The sequence below is a fragment of the Archocentrus centrarchus genome, chromosome 13, assembly GCF_007364275.1.
Source record: "Archocentrus centrarchus isolate MPI-CPG fArcCen1 chromosome 13, fArcCen1, whole genome shotgun sequence".
Lineage (NCBI taxonomy): Eukaryota > Metazoa > Chordata > Actinopteri > Cichliformes > Cichlidae > Archocentrus > Archocentrus centrarchus.
The window spans coordinates 18,876,169-18,902,135 of record NC_044358.1 but is presented as its reverse complement, the minus strand read 5'-3'; the positions used below and the strand labels follow the sequence as shown (position 1 = coordinate 18,902,135).

The window sequence follows — 25,967 nt, the reverse complement described above, 5'->3', positions numbered from 1 at the left end:
GGGTTTAACACAACCTGTTACAGAAGGTTTAAACCCTAACAACAGAAACGGAAAACGCAGCGTTAATTAAATGTGCTGGTTGTTGTCGGATAGTGTTGCTATGAATTATGGGACTGGGCTGTCTCCTTTCCTTTCACAAAGAATGGTCCGGTGTATCCTCTCTTAATTATAAAGGAAACACTGAAGCGCGTTTCTTTGATATTTGGAGAATTACACCAGCTGACGCGCAGATACTTCCGGGTCACGTCTCCCACTTTTAGGAACCATCCAAAGGAAATTTGACCTTTGGCCGATGATTCTCTTCCTCGCTTCCTCCGCTTGCATCTCTGGTGGGAGGGACTAAGATGGAAGGAGAGGAATCGAGGGTGCGGAGACGTGAGGGAGCGGGTGAGGCTCAAACGTGTTACATATTTACCAAACACGTGGATCGTGGGTTGTAGCAGTGATTTGAACCTCTTGCGTCTGGGCTTTTCTAGGTGGAGCTTGCATGTTGTGGGTTTCCTCCCAAAATGTGGTTACCTGGTAGGCGTATACGTGGTTGTCTAGGTGACCTGTCCAGGCGCGTTGCCGCGCAGCGTGGGGAAAATAATCACTCAGAAATAAGACACGTAATTGTTTTGTGAGCTCCAGGATGTGATCAGCTGACCTGCGCTGCTGCTTTTTGTGGATTTAGCCAACTGAATTCAGCAAGATGTAAGCAGATGTTACACGAGCTATAGAGCTGTTTTCCAGGCCCTAGATACTATAAAACTGTTATCCATCCATCCATCCATCCATTCTTCTGCTTATCCTGTATTTTCAGGACAAAAAATATGTATTGCAAGACGTTTCATAAAAACAATTCAGATATTGGATCTATACATGATCTGTGTTTGATTTAACATCTCAAAAATGAATTTTTATGTAAGCGTTCAAGTTCCACTATTAAAGTTCACTTGCTGAGCAGTTCACTTTGAAAATAATCGCTCATCTTCCTCACCTGTCCTGGCTTTCTTCCGTCTTTCTCAGAGAGTGGCGCAAATTCATGTTTTCTAGCAGACACCCTGTGCAGGAACAGTTCGCGTGTTTGCCGATATTTGATGAGCTGAGTTCCATTTGAAATTGTCTGCCTTTATTTACGTGTGCACCATGAACATCAGGGATGGGAAGAAAAAAGGGATGTGTTGAAGGTGTAAGCAGGCAGTGGCCGCCATTATTTTCTTACTGCTGAGCTAGCACCTCTATGCCGTCACTGGAAATAATGTCAGGCTCATTAAAACGAACCAAGTTGACAGTAACATGCGCTCTGATGCCCGTTAGATTCAACAGGTCACTAACTGAAGGTTTGATAAACTGTAAACTTGTAAATGACAGTATGTGCAATGTCATGTATGTATGTAGGACTGTACTGCCTACATAATAATATACTTAATAATATACATAGTATACTAACTGCAGCATTTATGTATATTAGACAATGTGACTACTATTTATGGTGCTTATAACAAGGCAGATATTCAAAAGAGGGTCGTGGCGCCCTCTAGTCGAATAGTCAGTATTGAAGGACCAGAATTTATACAGTTTTTTCCTCTGTGGAAAAAAAAAACTAAGAAATAAAAGTAAGTAATACTCGGGTTATGTGGAATTAGATGAAACTGGGTTGAATTATGAAATGGAAAGAGAACTTGGTTGTTGTTCCTTATGCATGCAGAAGGATTTCCCCCCAACATTTAAACATGATTTCCATTATACACACCAAATTAATTAATTAATAAATAATAATAATAATAAAACAGTATACATAGATCTAATGAATTGGGAATAAAGCAAAGGAAAATAAATTCCTCCTTTCCTCCAGCAGGGGACCGAGCAGAAAAAATGTGGGAGGAAAGACTAAATCCAGGGAACTGAGTCAGCAGCTGCGGCGGTGCCAGCCTGCTGCTCCCCTCAACTTCCGCTGCTCCGTTTCATCTTCACACACTTCCATAGTTAACAATGGACCTGAACTGAACCTGAACAATAAAAGGCGGCTTTGCTTGACGACGAATAAAGGCAGAAGAGAGAAAGAAAGAGGACCGAGCGGACCATCCGGAGACTCCGAGGTATCCCGTAACATCTCCGCTTTTTAGGAGTAACTCCGTAACTCGCTGCGGTTTTTCCTCAGGGGTAACTTGAGTCCTCCTCCTAAAGTTTGATGCCAAATGTCTCGAAGTCGTCAAGTTTTAGTTGTGTGTTACACAAACTATTAAAAAAAAAAAGTTCTTCCTCTTTTCCAGAAGCTTTGATGAACAATAGGATTAAAATGTGAGCCACGCAGTAAGGGGATCAGGGCTGATTACAGTTGTCTGGTTTTACAAACTGCCTCTCAGTTTATTATTGTTTGTTCTCGACCGGGTCGCGTTTATTTCTAGGGAAACCGCTCAAACTGCTGATTGGGGGGTGCTGTCTATGTCCCGGTGGCCTGGGAAACCAAAGGAAACAAACAAACTTGAAACAAGCGAGAGGAAGAATACCTGAACTGATTCATCCCACCCTCAGAAAGCTTTGCTTAGTTTAGCAGTTCCTATTCTTTTGTCCAAACATTAATGTGGAAGTGGTCAGGAGAAAATAATTTTTTCATTAATTATAATAATCACCACAGTAGTCTCAATTTATCAACAACTACAGAGTGAGATGTTTACAATCAAGTGTTGGGATTCATTCAATTATTGTATAATACAGTACTGTGCAAAAGTCTCGACCCACACTTCCTTGTCATTTTTCACGTGGTCTCGAACAGTAGTTCTCCAGGCATTCTGGAGGCCTCTGATTGGACACTGGCTGCTTTTTCAGTCCAGTTCTTGTACCAGACCATTTTCAGAGGAAGCCCCAAAAGGCACCTTTCTCAAGGGATGAACCGATGTTGCGTCTGTACATAAAATACAACTTAGTAAAGAAACAATTTTCAGTGTTACCTTAAGACACTTTGTTATTAGCAGCCTGTCACAAAGCACCTGTTTGTTCCCATTTGTTTAGCTAACATAACACAGACAGAGATAAAATGGTGTTTTTGCACCAACAAGATGATTCCCAAAGGGCTGTTAGCTGAAAACTTGGTGCATTTTTGCATGGTGTGCAGTGGCAACAAGTGACAAAAAACTGTCTGCAGCAGATGAGCAGTCTCTGAAAGTCATGTCCTTAAGAAATAGGAAAAAAAAAATACAGCAAAGACCTGACACACAACCTGAGGGATGCATCTGGCCCTTCAGTTGTCATGGTTTGGTCCTCAGAGTCCGGACCTCAACAGTATTGAAGCATTGTGGGGTCATCTCAAAACAAAAGACAGCCAGCATCCAAAGAAGAGCTTCAAGAAGCCTGGAGAACTATTTCTGAAGACTGCTTAAAGAAATTAGAAGAAAGCAGCCTGAGAGAGTTCAGGCTGTGCTGAAGAATAAAGGTGGTCACACCAAATATTCACTTCCAAGCCAGTTAGAATTGCACAACCTGTGTTTTTGCCTTATATACTTTATTTCCATGTATGTTTGCATACGTTTCCCATTTTCTTAACAAAATATAAAGAATTGAGGGGTGGCGCAAGACTTTTGCACAGTACTGCACCTGACAGATAAGCTGATCTAATAAAACTGTGTTATGACCAATTAATACTCTCGAAATACAAAGAGATCACATTTATGTGGATCTGTAATGTGCAATATAATACCCAGAGAATACGCTGCTTTTTCATCAACCAAACTTTTTTCTGTCTCAGTAGATTTTAGTTTTGTCTGTCTGTAAAACCACGCAGGTTAAACTCTGTCTCTCTGTCCAGCCGCTGTTTCCCTTGAAGCTTCATGTCCGTCCGAGTTTCAGCCATGAGCGTCCTCCCCCCGGTTCGAAGGGACCGAGTTATCGCTCAGCTCCCTCAGGTAAACTCAGTCACCGCTGCTGCCTCGTTGTCTTTCTTAAACAGTTTACACATCACAAACCCACCTTCCTCTCTTCAGTGTTTCCGAAAAGAGGCGGCCATCCACACTAAAAGTGATTTCAACAATAAAGTAAAGACCGCCTGCCAGGAGCAGCGGACCGGCACTGTGGGGTGAGCACACACACCTGAAATTCCTGCATGTGATCTGCTTTATGCGGCTCTTATTTACTCACGGTGGCTTCTCTTTTTCTTCTCAGCAGATTTAAAATATCCAAGGTCATCGTTGTGGGTGATCTGGCTGTGGGGAAAACCTGTCTGATTAATAGGTAAACTTCATATGTGACTGCAAAGTGAATGAATAACTCAGAGAGCGTGTAGCTCCATCAGCATAATACTTAATGTGTGTTACAGCTGCTCTAAAGTTCACCAAAATTAGTAAACAATACAAATCCTCAGCAGCTTACAAATTAAAAAAAAAAAACTAAAGAAAAAAACACATTTTCATACTTAACTCTGGCTGCACCTAAACACACAAGTTAAAATCTTCAAGTTTTTGTTAAAAACATTAAAAATGAAAGTTAAAATATATAAAAATCAGCACATATTTCCTCATGATAATGGTTTTTGGTCCCTTTTTCTGAGGAAACATGCAGCTCTTTGATTATTTAGCATACCTACCTGCATGCAGTAGTCCAGCACTACATGTACGGACATATGCAGTTTGCGGTAATGTTTTGTCACGTTTTCTCACAGATTGAGGGAGCCGATGCTAAATTTTGGACACTGATTCACATATTTTGGATACTGTTGTCATTAACAAAATCTGTTCCATGCAGGTATTTGTTGTAGATTAGTTACAGTTCTTTTATTGTTTTAGGTTTTGTAAGGACACCTTTGACAAGAACTACAAGGCAACGATCGGTGTTGACTTTGAGATGGAGCGCTTCGAGGTGCTGGGTGTTCCTTTCAGCCTGCAGCTGTAAGTCTGATCCGGATACTTTAACAGATAAAACAAAGACATCCTGATTATGCTCACCAGTCTGTCTCTCTCTGCGTTAAAGGTGGGACACTGCGGGCCAAGAGAGGTTCAAGTGCATTGCTTCTACATATTACAGAGGAGCCCAGGGTACGTTTCCATCAGTCTTTCAATTTACAGCACTGAACAAAACGTCAGTGACTTTCCCAGCTGTGTCCAGCTGCTAACACAGTAAAGCAACGTTTCCTTTTCTTCCAGTTGTGATTATCGTGTTTGATGTAAATGATATCGCCTCTCTGGGCCACACAAGGTAAACTTATTCATTATAGGAATATTATCCGCATGCCTTTATCTTGTTGTTGGTGGACTTAATGGCGTCTTTTCCCGTCTAAAGGCAGTGGCTCGAAGACGCTTTGAAAGAGAACGACCCCACTGGTGTTCAGCTGTTCCTCGTAGGCACAAAGAAGGACCTCAGCGTACGTCTTTAACTGTTTAAAGTGGACACACCTGTGCGCATTTCTGTTGTCTTTACTGGAGTCAAATGTGAATTGTTTGGATAGATGCCAAAAAAGCGTGTCCAAGCTCAAACCTTGGGAATGTTTCTCCCCCTTTACACTGTAAACCCAGATTTTGATTCCACTTAAAAATATTGATTTCATATTACTTAAAATTGCCTAGAATGTGAACATTACTTGTTAATGCTGAGTAGACTGTACTTTTTGATGGTCTATCTTATTGTAATCATGTGTTTGAGTTCAAACAACTTAATATCATCAAGTTTTGCACCTGCTAAAAATCTAGTTTATACCAGTTTTAACAGACTGGATTAATGCGCAGCTGCATGGTGGCATGCTGGTTAGCAGTGCTACCTCACAGGTAGAATGCCTTCTAGAAGGTCTGGGTTCAATTCCAGCTTGGCCCAGGCCTCTTGCTGTTTGGAATAGAAGACATTTGGTGTTTTTGTTTGGTTTTTGTTCACAACGCTGTCTCGTATAGTTTTTTTTATTGTTCCATGGACAAATGTTATTTGTAAATGTTAATGTGCCAGCATTCAGCAGGGCTGAGTTTTATCATGTTTGTTTATTTACCAAATTTAAACAGACACAGTTCAACACTGTAAAAAATATTTGTGTTACTGGGCAGCATGGTGGTGTGGTGGTTAGCACTGCTGCCTCACAGAATAGTTATCTGATAGTCTGGGTTCAATTCCACCTTAGCCTGGGACTCTTGCTGTGTGGACTCATGTATGTTCTCCCTGTGTCTGTGTGGGTTTCCTCCCACAATCTGAAGGCATGCAGTTACTGGAGTTAGGTTAATTGGTCTCTCTCTAAATTGCCCACAGGTGTGAATGGTTGTCTGTGGCCTCCCTGCAACAGGCTGGTGACCTGTACGGGGTTTACCCTGCGTCTTACTGCCTTGTCAGCTGGGATAGGCTCCAACCCCCACACAACCATGAAAAGGATAGGGGGAATTGATTGATCAAAAGACATTTTATTTTTTCATGAACTATAAAAGATAAGTTTGGTCAATTAGAACATACAATTTAGTTCAATTGGATATGGAGTAGTGCTTACTTAACAGGCTGAGTTAAATGAACTGTTTCATTACTTAAAAAATTTAAGGCAACAAGTTACCTTGGTTTTTTTAAGTAGATTCAACTTATCCGGGTTTACAGTGTACTTGACCCTGTGTAAAATACAGTGAAATACAGATCATCCAAATCTTATTTCTGATAGAAAATAGTGCAAAAACTGATAAATCAAGTGTTAAAATTAAGAAAATTTATTATTTTTGGAAAAAATTAGAAGCTTTAAAAATTGTGACAGAGGCAATGAAAGAATGGAAAAGTTATTTAATACAAAAACACCCACTGGAACATCTCACAACTAATGAGGTTAGTAACATAACTGGATATAAAACAAATATGCTTATTTTAGCCATAAAATAAAATTATTTCTGTAACCTCTCAGAAGGTTTTGCCTCGTTGCCTTTTGGTAAACTAAAATATTCAAGTACTTATTCTACCTAGAAAAACACTAAAATAAGACAGTTCAGCTGATTTAAGTTCCTTTTGAAAGAAAAATACATAAACATCTGAGTATTAGCTGTTTTCCTTGTGTAATTTGAAGAAAACACGGTTATTTATGTTTTTTGTTTTTTTTGACTGCACGTTGGTTGAAGGCCAAAGTGTGGTGTTTATGGCGCTAATGAGCATCTTTGTTCATTAAGCAAAACAATAACTGATTAATAATGAAAGTAGTAGTGCGTTGTGTGTGTATTTAATATGTTGTGTTTTCTGGTTCCTCTGACAGTCACCTGCTCAGTATTCTCAGATTGAACAAGATGCCCTCAGACTAGCCAATGAGATCCAAGCCGAGTACTGGGCCGTGTCATCGCTGACAGGTGAGTGTTTGGATTGCAGTAAACTGAAACATGTTTACATTTCTTTTAACTGGAATATCTTTTGAAGGACATCGTCGCACTTGATTGTTCACATAAAAAAAATAGTTTGGTAATAAATGAAAAGTATTCACTTCCAGAGTCACAAAGGTGGCTCTCTTCTTACTTGGCCATAGGTCACCACTGCAGCCGATGAAGTGGTGACCTATGGAGTGGCCAAATCAAATGCACTGGCCAACTCTGCAATGCCAAAAGGCCTGAAAGACCACGAAAGGCAACTAAAGTAGATGACTGCAAATGTTCACCTTGGTTAAAAACAACTTCACAACATCTAACCAAGCCAAGAACACTCTCGAGGAGGTAGGTGTATCACTGCCAAAGTCTACAGTCGAGAGATGCCTTCATGAATGGAAATGCAGAGAGTTTACCACACGGTGCAAACCACTGGTTACACTCAAGAACAGGAAGGCCAGATTAGACTTTGCCTGCACAGCTCTGAAAAAATGTCTTTGGACAGCTTAAACCAAGACAAACTTGTACCAGAATGATGAGAAAAGTATGGAAAAGGCTCATGATCCGAGGAATACCACATGATCTGTCAAACATATTGGAGGCAGTGCTATGGCACTGCTGCCATTGATCAGGTCACTAGACTGATGTGACTGCTGACAGAAGCAGCAGGATGAATTCTGACCTGTATAAGGCTTTACTCTCTGCACAGACTCAGCCAAAAACCTCAGTGCAAATGGATAATGAGCTAAAGCAACCCAAGAGTTTCTCAGTTGGATATTCTTCAACGGTCAAGTCAATCAATTGATCTCAATCCAGCAGAGCAGCGTATCAGTTAATAAATACACAACTGAAGGCAGAGAGAGCCACAAATAAGCAGCAACGGAAAGGATGCTAAAATTGATTAGCCTGTGGAGTTTGTGTTTTTTCTTTTGTTAAAGTATAAAATCCCAATGCAGTAGTTTTCATACAGTTCCTGACAGATGCAGTGTGTGTGTGTGTGTGTGTGTGTGTGTGTGTGTGTGTGTGTGTGTGTGTGTGTGTGTGTGTGTGTGTGTGTGTGTGTGTGTCCTTCATGCTGCAGGGGAAAACGTGAGAGAATTTTTCTTTCGAGTTGCATCGTTAGCGTTTGAGACCAACGTTCTTGCCGAGCTGGAGAAAAGTGGATCGAGGCAGATTGGAGATGTTGTCAGTGAGTATCCAAACAATCCCAAATCGCGAAATTAGTTGTTGCGTGCTTTAAAACCGAGCTTTTCTTTCAGGGATTAACAGCAATTCAAACAATCTGTACGCTGCGTCAAAGAAGAAACAGTCCAACTGCTGTCAGTGAGGATAGAAACGGGAGGTTAAAGTCAAAGATACGGACTGGAAATGAGGAGTTTTCAAAGTGGAAAATGACCGTGGCTGCCGTCCAGCTCAGCGGGAAGGATTTCTGTGGTCACGGAGGGAGGAGGGATGCTGATGTTTCCCTTCCTGACATGTTTAACTTCAGCTTTTCCTGGCCTAGAAGGCACTTTCCTCCGTGGGATGTGTGCAGATTCTTGTAGGGTGACACAGGAATTCCACATAAAATGTTCCCATCCTGCCAGTAAATGCCAGTGTCTTATTTCACTTAGAGCTTGAATTCAGTCTTAAATGTTGCTGCTGTAGTTTAGTTTAGAATCAATATTTTTCTTCACAGTAATGTTCTGCTTGTGTTACTTTACTGTTTTACTTTGCCTCTTGCATTTAAGTGAGCAGTTTTATTTGTTCAAGGCATCACCTTCTTCTAGATTTATCTATCACATGCTCAGTTTTCAGCCCAATGATTAAGAACATATTTGTGATGAAGATGCTTCCCAGGTACTTTTCTTCTGTTTACAATCAAATTTATGACAGAATTTGACAGTTAGTATCAAAGCTGATGTGGTGCGTGTGCGCGTTTATGCCTGTTTTCCCACGGTGAATTTTACATGTCAAGATATCAAAAAAATAGATAAGAAATTAAAAGGGTTTCGACGATTAAAATGAAAGTGAAGCTAAAAAAAATAAGCTAGCTATACAATGATTTCACTGTTTCTTTAAAAATAATCTATGCATGTATTATAAAATGTCACTGTGCTATCTCTTCTTCGCCAAACCTTTAAGGAATCATGTTAACTTGATCAATTGTTGAAGCTTTTGAAGGAGTCGAGGTATTTTCCATCGATTTGGCTCTGCAGCTCTTCGGGGATGCAGTCGGAGAATTTGTAGTTTTCCTTAATCCACTTCCCTCCTTCAGTGTCCTCAATGGCCACAGCTGCGACCCCTGCAGAGCAAGATGTTTACAATCAAGTTCAATTATTGTTTACAGTACTGTGTGAAGGTCTTGAGCCGCCCCTCATTTTTAAAAAAATATTTTACCAGGTTTTCTTTTAATTTGTTGGGCAATAATTCCCCAGGTTTTCTGAAGGTCTTTCAAAGTTTTCTTTGGCTGCTTTTTCACTCATTTTCAGCCCAGTCCTTGTAGGTGACCATTTTCAGAGAAATGTTTGTTGTTTTTTTGTTTTTGTTTAATCCATTTAAAACACTGAGCTATGAATCATTAAATCCTTTGGCACTTTGTCACCAGCAGCCTGTCACAAAACACTTGTTTGTTCCCATTTCTTTAGTTGAATTTGCCTAAGATGGCACAGTTTGACAGACATAAAATAGTATTTTTACACCAACGTGATTCTCAAAGCATTATTAGCTGAAAACTTGGTGTGCCGTATCCGGTTTGGTGGTGTATCTAAAGCAGATGAGCAATATCTGAAAGTCACGTCCTTTCCTTAAGAAACAGGAAAAGAAAAAATCCAGGGAAGACCTGGCATAGAAGATGCATCTGGCCCTTCAGCTGATTTATCTACTATTGAATGAAGCCTCATCAGAAATGGTGTCAGTGGAAGGGTGACTGTCAAGAGGCCATTCTTAAGGAAGGGAAATGGAGAGAAGAGGTACAACAGTGAGTGTCTGCAGCCATCTGTAAAATGTGGAGGAGGCTCTGGATGTTTCAATGAATTGCTGCAGCGATTTTCCTAAGAAAATATAAAGGAGGGTGATTCAAGGCTTTTGCACAGTACTGTACTGTTAACTTATTTACTGGCATACCTACAACTGTGGCTCCCAGCTTCTCCACCAGCTGAATGGCAGCCTTCATTGTGCCACCTGTCTCTATCCACTGGTCCACGAGCAACACCCTCAAACCTGCAGCAGGACACACATGTGGACATCTACTGCAGTCTTTCCTCTTTAACTTTTTGTTTACAAGGGAAGTATTAAAGGAAAATGGTACATCTGACAATAAATAGTTATATTTTAACCTGAAAGTTTCCTGTTAATGTTGTTCTGTGGGTTCTGCCAACTTTGTTTTCTCTCCAACTCAGGTGGAAAGATTTAGGGAAAAGAGGAGCTTGTATTTAATCTGTTTGTAGTTTGGTTTCAAATCTCAGCTTAAGCAAATGCTCATTTTTGCTAACAGCATTGGGTATCTCTGATTGTGTGTTTACACACACACACACACACCCCAAATTGTGTTTGTGCTGGAGAGGAAGCAGAAAAATAAAGTGGTTTGTTCCTGACCAGGTTACCGCAAATTTATGAGTCTTGACTTTTCTTTGAATGTATTTATTGTAATTATTGTGCTTAAAAATTAGCTAAAGCTGTCAATAGATTTTGAAGGACCAATGAAGGAATCACCCATTTGTCGAGAATATTGTGAAGGATGACTCATCTGATCACTTCCACATTTCTGTGGAACAAATGTCTTAATACCAGTTTTACAGTTTTATGCGTTCATCTTTGTTTTGATGGCTTTATGCACTCTATCCCTACAATAACATCAATTTATGTAAGCGGGTCAACTGCTCTTTCCGAACATTTCCTGCAGTAACATTCTCAGTCAGATGCTCTTTTGTATTGCATTACATATCACATTGGTATAAAATGATAGAAAATCTGAATCAGCTAGGCATTTTCAGCATTTTTCTACATGCCCCTAGATGTTAATTGCTTTACTGTAGCATGCGGTGCATCAAACATCTGCATTTGTCTCCCATCTGATAACTGTAAAAGCAAAAGTCATTCATAAATGATCTCTTTCCACATCTTTCAAAATTGCAGCAAACATATTAGCATAAAAAGAAAATAAGTCTGATATATTTTTTAAAAAGTCAGCTCTGAATTGCTCCTCATTATATCTGATATCAATCATACTCCTGCAAAAAGATGTGTAGCATTTTTTGTGCAGTTTGTCTCAGCTGACAGCAGAGGGCAGTGTCATCTAAAAGACTGGAGATTTAAAAAATGAACACAACATCACCTAAAAACTAAGCATTACAAAGCATGTAAAACAGTCATTTCCCATCCCTGAATTGTGTAAACTATGTAGTGTGGTTAAAGGTAAAAAGCAAGATTTACCTGGTCTTAGCACATCCAGTCTTACTTCCATAGTCTTTTCTCTGCCAGTGTAGTCGGTGTAGCCTTGGTTTTCAGTGGTGACACATAGGTGACCTGCTTTGCGAATAGCCAGGAAACCTTTTCCAAGAGTGGTGGCAGCAGAAGCCCCTGGAAAGACAACATCAGTAACGTTCATTCACAGCGAGAGTGAAAAAAAAAGAAGCTTCACATTGCATGCCATGTGCGAGAGGCAGAGCTGATCTAAGTTTAGTATCTTTGCCTGAGGGGTCAGGTTTCCTGACCTACGTAATGTACACAGTGACAACTTCTTAAAATAAAATTACTCTTGAGTTTAGTTTCTATGAACTCACTCCATATTTGATCACTAAGCATGAAAGTTCTTTGTTTTCTTACCAAGAATGAATCCCATTGCATCAATGCCAGCAACCAAGTCAATGCTGTCACTTTGGAACGGACTGAGAAGGTCTTTGATGCAGTCTGCAAGGGCCTGGGTCGAGTGCAAAGAGGGTAAAAGCACAAAATGCAAAATGTTCACATCAGGAGAAAAGACTGAGGTATGCCAAATTACACACTGCATGTGTAAATTGTGCAGTCATGGCTGAGGTTTGTCTTATGTTCAGTGAGCATGGAAACAGCAGAAAATGTTTTAGCCACATTTGCAAATCTTTTCTCTCGGCATACCTGGGAGTTGCAGTAAAGTCTGGACGGGTCCAGCCAGGCGAACTCTGGTCCTTTTGTGTTGGGAGCCATCAGAGAAAGGTACCATCCTTTATCCCTGTCAGCTGGAGCTGCAAACACGTCCATTTGAAGAACAGCACTTAACTGCGCTGACAAGAGGCACAAACTGGGGTGAACGGACAGGACTGTGAATGAGAGTCTTCTGTATCAGGTTCCAGGGGGGTGAATGGTGGGTGGAGGTGTTCTGTTAATAACACTGAACTTAGTAACAGATTTTTTTCTGCAGTTTGCACCAGATTTCTTGCTCAAAGTCCACCAGTGACTTCGTTAAACAGTCTCAGCTTCATCAAACAAAACCTTACATAATGTATGTACAAAATAAATATTGTCTTGTTTATACTTATATTAAGTGTTAGGGGTCCATTAAAGAAGCTGCTCGGAGCTGCTGTTTCAAGAGGAATCGGTGTCTGAATAAGCTCGGGTTGGGATCACGTTCACTGTAAGAGAAGCACGACCCTTGATCTTCTTGTGTTAACAGTATATTTCTACTTTTCAGACTGAGATGCTTCTTACTGTTATTAAATAAATGGGTATCTGAAATTTCATCCCAGTTTTATACAACAGAGTTCAAGCTGAGCTCAAGAATGAGTGATGAACTGTTTGCCAACAGTAACTCCACTTTCCCACAGTCTGGTTTGTGTGTGCATCTTTAACCACATGGCTGTATAGTGGATGTTGCTCTGTAATGATCACATGCTTTATTTCTGACACCATAAGTGTGTTCAGATATAAACATATTAACAGGACCAGCTCATGATGCTGTATCATCAACTCATGCTGCTTAAAAGGCAAAATGTGACACAGCAGCTTTTAATTTGTAGCGTATATAAAAGATGGACATACGGTAGCTTCAGAGATTGAAAAGTGCCTTAATCCTGCATTATCTTCTAATGCCCAGTAGGGGGCAACTTCTCTGATTGGAAAAGAAAACCAGTTGTAGAGAAGTCAATAAGAAAATGACCTTTTGGGTCACTCAGTGTGACCTTAGTAAACACTTCTGATTATTTCATGGGCTCAATTGGTAATTTCAAGTCATTAAATAAAAAAAAAAAAATATTTTTGTAAACTATGGTGTCCTTTAGAGTCTAATAAAAGGACAAAGATAAAGCAGGGTATTTTTTAGGGTGGCCTACCTCATAATGAACAGGTGCTACTTCATGAGTGTGCAGTGTCCCCTGGTTTCTCACTCATCACATCCAGGTTCAAATCACCATGCTGAAGGCCAATATGCTCAGCTCAAGGTGCCGCAGCTCTGGCTACCTACCGGTCATCTACCAGTCAGAAGGTTGGAGGTTTAATCCCCAGCTTCTCCAATCTGCCTGTCAAAGTATAATTGCATAGTTGTACGTAAAGGCATAGAATTAAAGCTCTGCATGAATTTGTGTGAATGGGTGAATGTGGCTTGTAGTAAAGGCAGTTTGAGTGCTCAGTCCATTTACCACAAAGGGAATTCACTGACCAACGGGTGATGGCACAGTGGTGGCATCCATCTTCTGTATGCAGTCTGTAACAGCTTTCTGTCACACCATGCAGATGCAGAGCAGCATTAGCACTGATTTGGGGTTTATGTTTCTTCCCACCTGGTGAATATGAGCCCAGTATTCAGTCTTCTTTTAACTTTGTTTTGATGCTAAATGTTCCACTTTTTCTCACAGCTATTATGACAGCTTGTCTGTCTGCCATTTGGTGCTGGACCGGTAGCATATGTCAATTTTAGTGTTTGGATGCTGTTTGCTAATGCAACTAAATCAATTCCACTTGCTTTTTCAAGGTCAGTGGTAATAATACAATTAAGCGAGCTAGTACCTCCTGGCTGGTTCGCCAAGATTTACTGTTAAGCTCCAAAACCCAGTCCTAGCCTGTGTAACAATAAAACATTTATGGATTAAAGTTAGGAAATTAGGATTTTTTATGGCCAGTTATATCTATGTAACCATGTTTCATGGCATATGTATGTTTTACAAATCTAATGAACATTTTAACCATGAAAAAATAAAAAATTTTTTTACTTGAAGAACAATCTGGTAACAAATCTCTTGCACACCTCTTCTTTCTTATTATTAAGATCACAGTTCTTTCCTTGATGAAGAAAACTCTTCACATCTAGCCAGGTCACAACTGAGGAGTTGGGCACGCCACTGTTTAAAGGCAGCAATCAGGAGGGGCCTTCACAGATGTAAGCACAGAGGGTTTTAATCAAGATGCAAACTGCTGGTTGCACTCAGGTACAGAAAGCCCAGGAAACATCTAAAAAGAGTTGCTGTAACAGGGTGCTTTGGAAAGATGAAAGAAAGATTTACTTGGGATTTGGAAAGCTACTGCAACATCTCTCAAACATGGTAGCAGTAGTGTGGCGACATGGGCATGTGTGGCTGCCAGTGGAAATGGGTCACTAACAGTGTGACTCAGCATGATTTGCATCCTATTGTGGCTTGAAAAACAGATAAATACCAGCCTCAGACCACCAACAGATCCACCTTGTTGAATTGTGAATAAGGAGCATCCTTGCTGTGCACCGCTGCCTTTCCTCTGTTGTTTCAGTTTTGCATTATGTATTGTCAAGCTGATGTTTTGTCTAGCAGATTGTTCTTGCATGAAATTTTATATAAATAAAGTTTTTTTCTTGCTTGCTTAAATTTTCCATACTGTCCTTATTTTTTAACAATTTAATATTTGTTCAATATTAATTATGTTTTCGTAAATATTTTTATTATGATATTAGTCATTATACACACAAAAATTATTGCTTTAAAATATTTCATTTTTGTCATTATGAGTATTTCATCCATTTTGGGATTTTTTTTTTTTGTTTGTTTGTTTTTATATATGTGCCAAGGGTCTCAGCATTTTTCTTCTTTTAAAAAAATTTTTTTTTTCCTGTTCATCTGCATTTTATCCCTTTTTCTGAAGCTCAACCCACCCTTTTTGGTTTGTTTTTTTGCATGAGTAAAAATGATGTGATTACTAATAGTAAAGGTCTCGTTGAGCATGTCAAGTGAAGAAACACCACATGTGGGGATGTCCATAGGTTCCTGACTTCAAGCATTGACAACAAATAACTTGTATCCTAGTGTTAAAAATAAAATTTATTATTTTAGTTCATTCAAGCTTGAGCCTGTGATCAAATATATATATATATATATAAAAAAAAACAACTAAATGATGTCCAAAATGTCCAAAAACTTATGGGCCTAATGGTAATTATGTGTCCCCAGTGTATCTGGAAACTCAGAGAATATGATAAAAGTCTATCACTGATTTTATTTATTTTTTCCCAGCTGTCAAACAGAGAGTGTCTGAATGAACCTTTCTGGTTTGAAGCCCGTTGTGACATCAAAAGCAGATAAATGCCCGTCCCCGACTGCAAACAGAGCCACCCTGTTTAATTCTGAATAAACAGCATCCTTATTGTCCACCACTGCCTTTCAGTGCTATTTCCAGTCTGTCTGTATTGATGGTATAACTGCACTAATTCGTATCTTCTGGAGGCACAGCTGATCTGTCTGTGGCTGACAGCGAATGAGTGGCGTGTAACTCAACACTAATCAGCCTGTTTCATCAAGACTCACCTTTTCTATTTCACTGTGTGTTGTTACTTGACTCCACAAGAACACATGGTGAACAGCAGGATTATTAGGTACTCTATTCTCCCCAAACCCCTCCTGGAGTGATCACATTAATTCATGAGAAACTCCTCCCTACCCCAACACTTGGTCGAATGTTGCCTCTGGTGATTTTACATCACTACTCTCCACCTTCCAGAAATCCGATTTCAGTGCCTTGAGTAGGCTGGATCTCCGCCTCTAGAGCTCAGAGTAAGACCAGCCATGTGATATAACACTGGGCTGATTAGAAACTTGCCGTGACAAGACCTTTTTCATCCCTTTGAGGAAAAGTCAGTTGCAGATGGATGCAGAGAAATTTGCTGTGCATCATTCTCCGAGTATGACAAAATATTAAAATGGTTTATAGTTGATATCAGATACAAATTAAGAGTAATTTCACATGACACAATCTTCCTTATTGAGGTGATGATATAAAGCGAACAAACACTGCAACTGCTGATACATTATTAATGAAATTAAGTTTATCAAGAAATTTTTGAAGCAGTTCTATTATGTTATTCATTGTTTTCCTGTCATATATACTGTATGCTGTTTTGTATACTGTATACTGTCACAGTGAATGAAAAAATGAATGAAAAAGCTTCACATAATGAGTCATGTCAAAGTTTATTTCAACACATTTAAAACAATATCAGTTAACCAAAGTGCTGCACATGTTATACAAATTATACACGATTAATCAACAATAAAAATGCACCAAAATACACAATAAAACATAAAACTCTATTTAAAAAAACATCATCAATAGCAAATAAGACTGCCCTTGCAAAATAACAGCCAGATGAGCCTGCTCAACTAAAACTGATGGCCAAGGAGAATAATTTGGTTTTAAAGAATGTTTTAAAATGATTGAGTGACTGAGCAGCTCTTATGTGAAAGGGGAGGCTGTTCCAAAGATTAGGGACTGCCACCAAAAAGGCTCTATTACCTCTATTTTTGAACCTCGGTCTAGGAACATCCAAGAGCAGTTGGTCAATAGACTCTGGTAGGGCTGTTCATTTACGAGCCAGACTATTAATACTCTTTTTTAAAACAAGCAATAAAATTTTAAACTGACTCCTGGATCCAGTCCACTTCAGAAGCCAGTGTAGGGAGGAGAGTACAGGTGCGATGTGAGGGAGGCATATGCACAGGTAACTGCTGTGAGGCGAAATCTCAGCTTTCAGCATTCTAAACACTCACTTTCAGACATTTTTGACCTGAGGGGCTGCACCAAGGTCCAGTTTAAGATAATGAGGATTATTTTGAACTTTCAGTCATGCAAAGCTACAGTAAAGTCCAGGAATGAAAATATAAAGCTGGAAAGGAACACAATAGGTTTATTTCTAAGGAAAATTGGCACAGATGCCAATTTGCATACACATGCACTTTTTTGGTAATCTGCTTTTGGGGGATTATAATCCGCTGCATTTTTATTTATTTATTTATTTTTTTGCGTTCATATTTATTTATTTATTTTTTTACATGTTCTCCATGTCTGAAGAAAAAAATTATAAAAGAAACTCAAAACTTTACATTTGGACTCATCTGACCGATTGGTAGATCATGCCAGCTTCTCAGGATACCAAACAGTCAGCTGATACCTCCATTATATTAATGAGGGTTTTTTTTTTTTTCTGAGTCAGCCATCAGACTCTGAGGCCCTTCACTCATTCGGTGCAGACTGCGTGTGACAGAGGCAACCTTTTTCCACATTCCCCCGTGAAAGAGTTTTCTCTCTACACTGTAATTTAGGTCATCAACCAGTTCAGTGCCTGTTTTGTGGTATTTGAATAATGTCCAATCTGCTTGGTTGGCACGGTCACCCCATGCCTGTTACCATGGGAAGCGAGGGTGAGCAGCCTTTTTTGGGGGGGTTGGTGGGGAGCGGTTGGGAGGTTACTTACGGTCATCCCTTTCCCTGCAGTGAGAGGTGCAGGTTAACACGCTGCACACCCACTAATTAACCCTCTGCTCTCCCTGTGTGGGTTAAGTGAGATAATTAAATGTGTTTGGGGGTGATACCTGTTCACCGTGTCTAACAGATAGAGATACGCTGCTTGGGCTACAGAGGTTAACTTTGCTGACTCCTCCCAGCCATTCCTCGTAGTAATAATCGCACCACTTGAGGTTCGCCTTAAAACTGGGAGGGCTGCTCGAGAGCGCCGGGGAATCGCGAGGAGCTGTCTCCGTTGTGAGTGGTGCTGAAAGTGCCACTCGTCGCATCATGTGGTCAGTCTTCTTTATCTTTTTGTCTTATCTGGACACAAACGTCATCAATGGCGACCTCCTCAGTGGCGCTTTGGACGCAGAGAAGGAGGGTAAAGAAATGTTCTCTACGCTCAACGGCACCATGTGCGCAAAAATGTTCACGGTAGGGGAGAATTTCCTCTACCTGGTGTCAGACGGAGCCGAGGTGGTGCGCTCAGTCGTCAGTCCTACCGGGAAGCTCGCGAACTGCTCCGTGATAGTGAACCAGATGCAGACGAAATCATTCATGCGCGAGTGCAGGTTGGGGCTGAAAGAACAGAGTGCCGGACAACAGATGGAGGCGCGTTTTGCGCACATGGATGAAGCCAAGTTGATGTGCTGGCAGTTTAAGGAGAGGGCGGGTAAGGACGACAGCGAGGATTCGGCTGTGCAGGAGCAGGTTCTGAAGAGATCCAAGAGAGGCTTTACTTATCCTGGGACCCTGTGGTGTGGAGCCGGGAACATGGCTGATAGTTATGACCAGCTGGGTAGGCTGAAAAGTTTTTATTTAAACTGTCTGCATGAGCGTAATACTGGTAATATATAATAACACTGACCTCTTCTTTGCAGGGGAGTTTGCAGAGACTGACAGCTGCTGTCGCATTCATGACCACTGCCCTCATGTTATCCACGCTTTCTCCTCAAACTATGGTTACACCAATTTCAAGTGGCACTCTATCTGCCATTGTGACTGTGATATTGCGTGAGTAAAAGCTTTATTACAGTGATGCATTGTTGTTTTAAGTCTCATTTTGATAAATAAAAAAGGGGGCTTCTGGGATACATCTCAAATTACTGTTAAATCGATTACTGGGGCCTTTTGAAAACACAAATGAGGGATAAAATAGACTTAAATACTGACGTGCAAATGATATACATATATAAAATTGTGCATCTGCATTTTTTAAGAAGCTGCAGAATCAACAGTAAGAACTGTGACAGAATTATTAAAGATTTCTGAAACTGTGAAACAGCTATCCCCATATGACTGCATCTTCATGGGGAATTCTGCATTAGAGACTGCACTGTTGTAATTTAGAGCATTTAAGACGTAAAATATTGTCAATTCATAGAAAAGTTACGAAAAACAGCTGATAAATTATGTTGCCAAATGTTAATGTTGCTCCAATGATTTCCTAATTACAGTGCCTAAAACAAAAAAATTTCCAGCTCATTTTGAACCTCACCTCCAACAGGCAGAATTAAACAGCTGATTAAATGTGCTTATCATTTCATCAGCTGTAGTCACTCTTCTCTTAAAGAGCGTTTGAATGATTCCTTCACTCTCTCTGCAGGCTAAAAAATTGTTTGAGGAAAGTCAACGACACATCTTCCCGAGTTGTTGGTCAGGCATTTTTTAATGTCATCGGTGTTCCCTGCTTTGAGTTTGCTTATGAAGAGCAGTGTGTAGAGCGGCACTGGTATGGCCTGTAAGTATCTGTGTAAACCTATAAGTACATTTTAAACATACCGAGCCGTTTTACTTTCCTAATACACTACACACCGCCTCCACTCTGTGTTTTCTCTCTCATAGGTGCAAACGATATGAGAAGCTCCCTGTTGCTGTGATAAGAGAGGCAGTGCCGTATGACTTTGGGGGTATTGACATCATCGATGAGCTGACAGTGGCTCCTCCCAAGTCGAAAAATTCTAAGAAAAACAATGAAGAAGAGAATCCAGAGAGTGCAACTCAGTCGACGATGTCTGGTCCAGAGGAGCCGTCACTCAGAAACGTTGTCACTGCCGCCGAGGATTTCATCAAGGTCCTCGCAACTGTCTCCACTTCTCAAAGCTCCAGTGCCGACTCTGATAAGAAAGAGGAGCAAAGTTCAGAGAAGAAGAAGAGGAAGAACACAGGGAAGAAGAAGAAAACCAACAAAAAGCAAAAAGGAAAAGGAAAGGGGAGGAAGAGAAAGCTAAAAGCAGAGGCAGGTGTGAAAGCAGAGGAAGGAGCTGCTGTTACACCCTCAGGCAGCAAAGCAGAAGTCAAGTCTCTGACTAACTTCATCAGTGAGTCACAAAGATATGATCAGTCGAGCAAAAACACAAACAGAGTCGATGAGAGTGAATTTGGGCTCCAAGGAAAAGAGGAGCCATTAAATGAAGTCATGAAAGATGAACCAGTTATAGATAACGAGACAGTTTCCATTACGTCACCTGCAAGAGTCCAGAAGAAGCCAGCAGAGTCGGTCGCTGCTGTGCTGACAGAAGAAGTCGCTCCCTCAACAAGCACAGCTGTTATACATAAAGCCAAAACCAGAAGGGAAAGAAAGAGGAGGAGAAAGAAGGGCAAAGAAACTCTTCTTTTTTCTCCCAGAGATCTTGTAGCAAACACAGCAGAAGCCCTAAGCCTTGTTTCTGTCCCCACCATCATTACCATAACCCCACCCGCACAGCCTGAGCAACAAAGCTTTGGGAGTGACACTGAAACGCGACCTATCGACAGCATTACCAATACCCCCACTGTTATGAACAGGTCAAAGGAGAGAAAAGTCACAGAGGGCAGGAAGAAAAGGAGGAAAGCCAGCTCTGTGTCTCCCATTGTGCCTGTTGCTCAACTAAATTCCTCTCTGGACAATCTGAAAGTGATCCCTCTCACTGGGGTTCCCACCACACCGTTGATCCCCACCGCAGAGCACCAGCTTTCCCACAGGCTGGACGTTCACCCAGGGAAGATCCAAGTTACGGTTCTGAACGCTTCCTTTAGTGTTTTGAAAGGGCAAAGGTTGAAAGAAAGTGGGATGAGAAACAAGAGGAGGAAAGCAGGTGTGCCTCTTTCAAGAGAAATACCACTTTTTTCCTCCAACAGCTTTGAAAATACGCTCCCTGTTCTCATGACTCCAGACACTCGTGTTGCTCTCAGCAGCCCTGAAAGAACTGCTGCAGTGGAAGATACACAAATGCACAGCGAATGGAGGCTTTTTGCCACAGCCATGCCCACTATTGGCATAAAAGAGCAGCGGCAGGCAGCCAGACGGCAGAGAAAAGTGGGAAAGAAAGCTGCTGCTCTTGGTGATGGATTTTCTGCTGCTAAACAAACTGACCCAATCACATTTGCAAGCATGCCATCCAATGCTGCAACCACAGAAGAGCTTAGATCTGAAAAACCCTTCGCAACCACTGTAGCACCACTGGACATGAGTCCACTTCAGTTATCTATTGAGAGAGCTAAAGCACATTTCACCAGGAAGAAGAGAAGGAAAATGAGGCTGACTAACAGCCAGCAATGAGCCACGGAGTGCCAGCATGGCAGGATAGATAGAGAGACACACACACAGCTTTAGCTGCTTAGATTAGCTCCTGGTGACCAGACATGCTATACAGTGTAGAATATTTACATATTACACTGCACCTTTTTCTGGCTGTAATTGTTGGAATGGAAAAAAAATAATATTTTATTGTGAGAATCATGTTTTGCAATACTTTATCCTGCATGTCAATAATAAAATCTTTGATTATGAATGCATGGCAGTGCTTTACTTTATTATTTCAATTTAAAAAAAAAATTCCTAGCAATATTCTATTTTAATCTAATTTAGTAATTCAACATTGGGGGTGGGGTGGGGGGTGTCTATCAGTTTTGTTCCTGAGACTTAAAAGTCACATGCTCATTTCAAGCTTCATTTTTATTCTTAGACCATAGAGTAGCTTTGCATGATTCACAGTTCAAAATACTCTTTATTCAGCTTGTATTAAGCCTTAATGCAGCACTTAAGTTCATCCTACTGAAACAAGCTGTTTTAGCTCCTCTCCCTCTAAAGGCAGGGGTGTCAAATATAAGGCTTGGGGGCCATAAATGGCCCTCCAAAGATTCCAATCTGGACCACTGGACAGCTCACAGGTTAAATGTGTAGGTAAACTTCATTACACTGACAGAAAAAGGATTTTCTCTTGTCCAGCCCTCTTAAGACCAAAGTAAGCTGTATGTGGCCCACAATGTGAAATGAGTTTGATATACCTGCCTATGTCACATGCGTATCCAGGCTCCCTGGCAATCTCTAGTTGCTAGAGAAAAATGTGTATTCCCTGGCTGGTTGGTTAGTTGTTGCTGGCTGTTGCTGGCTATTGCCTGATGACTTGTCTGCAGGTACTTGCCAATTACTCAGCAAGCAGCAGTAAACTGTGAATAGTGCAATGCAAACTACAAACTGAGACCATTTGCTTCAAAATAAAAGTTGCAATTTTTGAAATATGATACTTTCAGCAGTAAGACACACCTTTTACTCTGAAGGTGGTTTCTGGTTTGCATAGCACATTTTCACTTTCACTTCCATTTGGTGGTTATAGTTAGCAAGAGTTTGCAGACAGTTTATCAGCCTCCATTCATATTGTAGCAACCACAGCAATCTGCTAACAACCAAAGCAATCACAAGGAGGTTTTGGTGCAGCAACCAAAACCTCACTAGATATAATGCAGATATATCTAGTGATATATCTAGATATAATGCAGTCACTAGATATAATGGTGTGAACCATTATATCTAGTGACTGCAAGCAACCTCCAGCAACCACTTGCAAACTGGTCAGGGAGTACATGATGCCCTATTAGTCACCAGGGAGTGACTGACTGGTCTCTAGGCCTGCATGACTGGGGCTTAAGCAGTTGATTTCACAGTGACAGTCAGCAACCACTGATAATGGGTCTGGGAATACTTATTTCCCTAGGTGGTTTCCAACCAGTCTCTTATTGGATGCCCTCATTCTGTGTGCTAACAGTCAAAGTTTAGCACCCAAAATGACCATATTAGGGACATCCCCTAATATGAGATTCCACCATTCTAAAAGTACACTGCTCAAAAAGATAAAGGGAACACTCAAAAAACACATCCTAGATCTGAATGAATGAAATATTCTCATTGAATACTTTGTTCTCTACAAAGTTGAATGTGCTGACAACAAAATCACACAAAAATCATCAATGGAAATCAAATTTATTTACCAATGGAGGCCTGGATTTGGAGTCACACACAAAATTAAAGTGGAAAAACATACTACAGGCTGATCCAACTTTGATGTAATGTCCTTAAAACAAGTCAAAATGAGGCTCAGTATTGTGTGTGGCCTCCACTTGCCTGTATGCCCTCCCTACAATGCCTGGGCATGTTCCTGATGAGGTGGTGGATGGTCTCCTGAGGGATCTCCCAGACCTGGACTAAAGCATCCGCCAACTCCTGGACAGTCTGTGGTGCAACGTGACATTGGTGGATGGAGCGAGACATGATGTCCCAGATGTGCTCAATCGGATTCAGGTCTGGGGAACGGGCGGGCCAGTCCATAGCTTCAATGCCTTCATCTTGCAGGAACTGCTGACACACTCCAGCCACATGAGGTCTAGCATTGTCCTGCATTAGGAGAAACCCAGGGCCAACCGCACCAGCATATGGTCTCACAAGGGGTCTGAGGATCTCATCTCGGTACCTAATGGCAGTCATGCTACCTCTGGCGAGCACATGGAGGACTGTGCGGCCCTCCAAAGAAATGCCACCCCACACCATTACTGACCCACTGCCAAACCGATCATGCTGAAGGATGTTGCAGGCAGCAGATCGCTCTCCACGGCATCTCCAGACTCTGTCACGTCTGTCACATGTGCTCAGTGTGAACCTGCTTTCATCTGTGAAGAGCACAGGGCGCCAGTGGCGAATTTGCCAATCCTGGTGTTCTCTGGCAAATGCCAAGCGTCCTGCACGGTGTTGGGCTGTGAGCACAACCCCCATCTGTGGACGTCGGGCCCTCATACCATCCTCAAGGAGTCGGTTTCTAACCGTTTGTGCAGACACATGTACATTTGTGGCCTGCTGGAGGTCATTTTGCAGGGCTCTGGCAGTGCTCCTCCTGTTCCTCCTTGCACAAAGGCAGAGGTAGCAGTCCTGCTGCTGGGTTGCTGCCCTCCTACGGCCTCCTCCACATCTCCTGGTGTACTGGCCTGTCTCCTGGTAGCGCCTCCAGCCTCTGGACACTACGCTGACAGACACAGCAAACCTTCTTGCCACAGCTCGCATTGATGTGCCATTCTGGATGAGCTGCACTACCTGAGCCACTTGTGTGGGTTGTAGAGTCCGTCTCATGCTACCACAAATGTGAAAGCACCACCAACATTCAAAAGTGACCAAAACATCAGCCAGAAAGCATAGGTACTGAGAAGTGGTCTGTGGTCCCCACCTGCAGAACCACTCCTTTATTGAGTGTGTCTTGCTAATTGCCAATAATTTCGACCTGTTGTCTATTCCATTTGCACAACAGCATGTGAAATTGATTGTCAATCAGTGTTGCTTCCTAAGTGGACAGTTTGATGTCACAGAAGTTTGATTTACTTGGAGTTATATTGTGTTGTTTAAGTGTTCCCTTTAATTTTTTGAGCAGTGTATAGTCATAAATGACAGAAAGTTAGGAAATGCATAATAGGAGAAGCTACCACCAGAGGCTGTTAGCTTAAAACCACAACCTAGAATATATTACACTTTATTCTTATTTTATTCTTGGTTGCATAGATTAACTTGTTCAAAACTGATGTGTCAATTGGTAAGATTTAGCACTGCTGCTGGGACAGTATTATTACGAATTACTGTTGAAAACGAACTGATTATTACCCTTGGACACCACAACTCTATGCTAAGCTAAGTGGCTGCTAGCTGTAGCATTATATTTAGCATTAGGATGCTGATAGAAGGCTGCTCATCTAACTCTTAGCAGAGGCGTGAACGTGAATGTCTCACATGTCTACAACTAGTTTTTCAAACCTTTAAAAAAAAAGATGTGAATTTGAATAATGTATGACCACATCATGAGCCAGCTCTATAGCTGGCTCGCTCATAAAATATATTCTTTGTAATTTTGCATGCACATCTCAGCTGGAGATATTTAATCAAAGGGAGAAAGCTGGAAGGCTTAAGGCTGACCTTCTTAACCTGATTTTCCAGACTTTCTCCTGACTCAGAAATGGCCATTAAGGGGTGACTGAACAATGTATGGTTAGCATAATATAATGAAAGTAGGTTTTAACAAACATTTTCCTGTTAACTTACCATTTAATAAATATGCATTATACATGAGTAAATAAAAAGGATCACCAAAAATTCCAAAGTGCAGGAAATACCCCACTTTTCTTTCCATAATGCAGGGAAACCTCACTAGAAAATGCTAAATACACACATACACACTCTTTTCTCCAAGGTGACTGAGGACTTTAGTCAAGCTGCATCCCCTGTGTGTGGTTTAAGGCAGGGTCACATTCTACACACCGCTTAAGGCCTCATTATTTTCACCTCTTACCAATGAGGGTGGTAGAAGTAAATCCCCCAGATCAGCTGACTCTCACATGCTTGCATCAGAGGACTTTATCTGGATGATTATGGACGTGTAACATATGTCCAAATTAGATCTCAATCACATCTGAAAATGCACTCTTACAGGAAGGGTGTTCAGATACACCACAAGACGTCTGCATTTCCTAGAAACAGTGGGAGTGATGTAACAGTGCTGACTTTTATGCTACAGCTCAAGTTCCCAGATCTTTTTGGAAGACATCCAAATATTCAAAGGAGCTTTCAGATGCAGCCCACAGCTGAAGTGGCAGAGTGGCTAACACAGTTGGATGTGTGAGAAAGCCACTTCTCACAGCGGGGGAAGAAAAGGGAGCAGGAATTTTCCAGTTCATCAAGATTATGAGCTTTTTTGTGTTTGTGTTGTC

General features: G+C 41.1%; 3 protein-coding genes across 7 annotated transcripts; 2 read left to right on the top strand and 1 right to left on the bottom strand.

The window, feature by feature from the left end:
- Positions 1-237: 237 nt before the first annotated feature.
- On the top strand, positions 238-8,672 carry rab34a (RAB34, member RAS oncogene family a). 4 transcript variants are annotated; one of them, XM_030744905.1, is made up of 12 exons: positions 238-387; positions 1,838-2,081; positions 3,788-3,884; positions 3,963-4,054; positions 4,141-4,209; positions 4,761-4,862; positions 4,945-5,009; positions 5,118-5,169; positions 5,254-5,335; positions 7,172-7,262; positions 8,353-8,460; positions 8,531-8,672. In XM_030744905.1, the coding sequence occupies exons 3-12, from the start codon at positions 3,810-3,812 to the stop codon at positions 8,596-8,598; spliced, it is 804 nt and encodes a 267-aa protein (XP_030600765.1). In that variant the 5' UTR covers positions 238-387; positions 1,838-2,081; positions 3,788-3,809; the 3' UTR covers positions 8,599-8,672. The 4 variants fall into 4 exon arrangements, with proteins under 4 accessions (XP_030600765.1, XP_030600768.1, XP_030600767.1 ...); XM_030744908.1 differs by having other exon boundaries at positions 239-387; positions 4,144-4,209; XM_030744907.1 differs by having other exon boundaries at positions 281-387; positions 1,841-2,081.
- Positions 8,673-9,412: 740 nt separating this feature from the next.
- On the bottom strand, positions 9,413-12,543 carry LOC115790900 (adenine phosphoribosyltransferase). The gene is made up of 5 exons (XM_030744909.1): positions 12,366-12,543; positions 12,078-12,171; positions 11,685-11,831; positions 10,377-10,472; positions 9,413-9,555 (listed from the first exon to the last, which is right to left on the bottom strand). The coding sequence occupies exons 1-5, from the start codon at positions 12,486-12,488 to the stop codon at positions 9,413-9,415; spliced, it is 603 nt and encodes a 200-aa protein (XP_030600769.1). The 5' UTR covers positions 12,489-12,543.
- A 5,433-nt stretch (positions 12,544-17,976) lies between these two features.
- proca1 (protein interacting with cyclin A1) lies at positions 17,977-21,683 on the top strand. 2 transcript variants are annotated; one of them, XM_030744922.1, is made up of 5 exons: positions 17,977-18,765; positions 18,848-18,980; positions 19,573-19,707; positions 19,812-21,253; positions 21,526-21,683. In XM_030744922.1, exons 1-5 carry the CDS (start codon positions 18,255-18,257, stop codon positions 21,537-21,539), a joined length of 2,235 nt encoding a protein of 744 aa, XP_030600782.1. In that variant the 5' UTR covers positions 17,977-18,254; the 3' UTR covers positions 21,540-21,683. The 2 variants fall into 2 exon arrangements, with proteins under 2 accessions (XP_030600782.1, XP_030600781.1); XM_030744921.1 differs by having other exon boundaries at positions 17,985-18,765; positions 19,812-21,683.
- Positions 21,684-25,967: the final 4,284 nt, after the last annotated feature.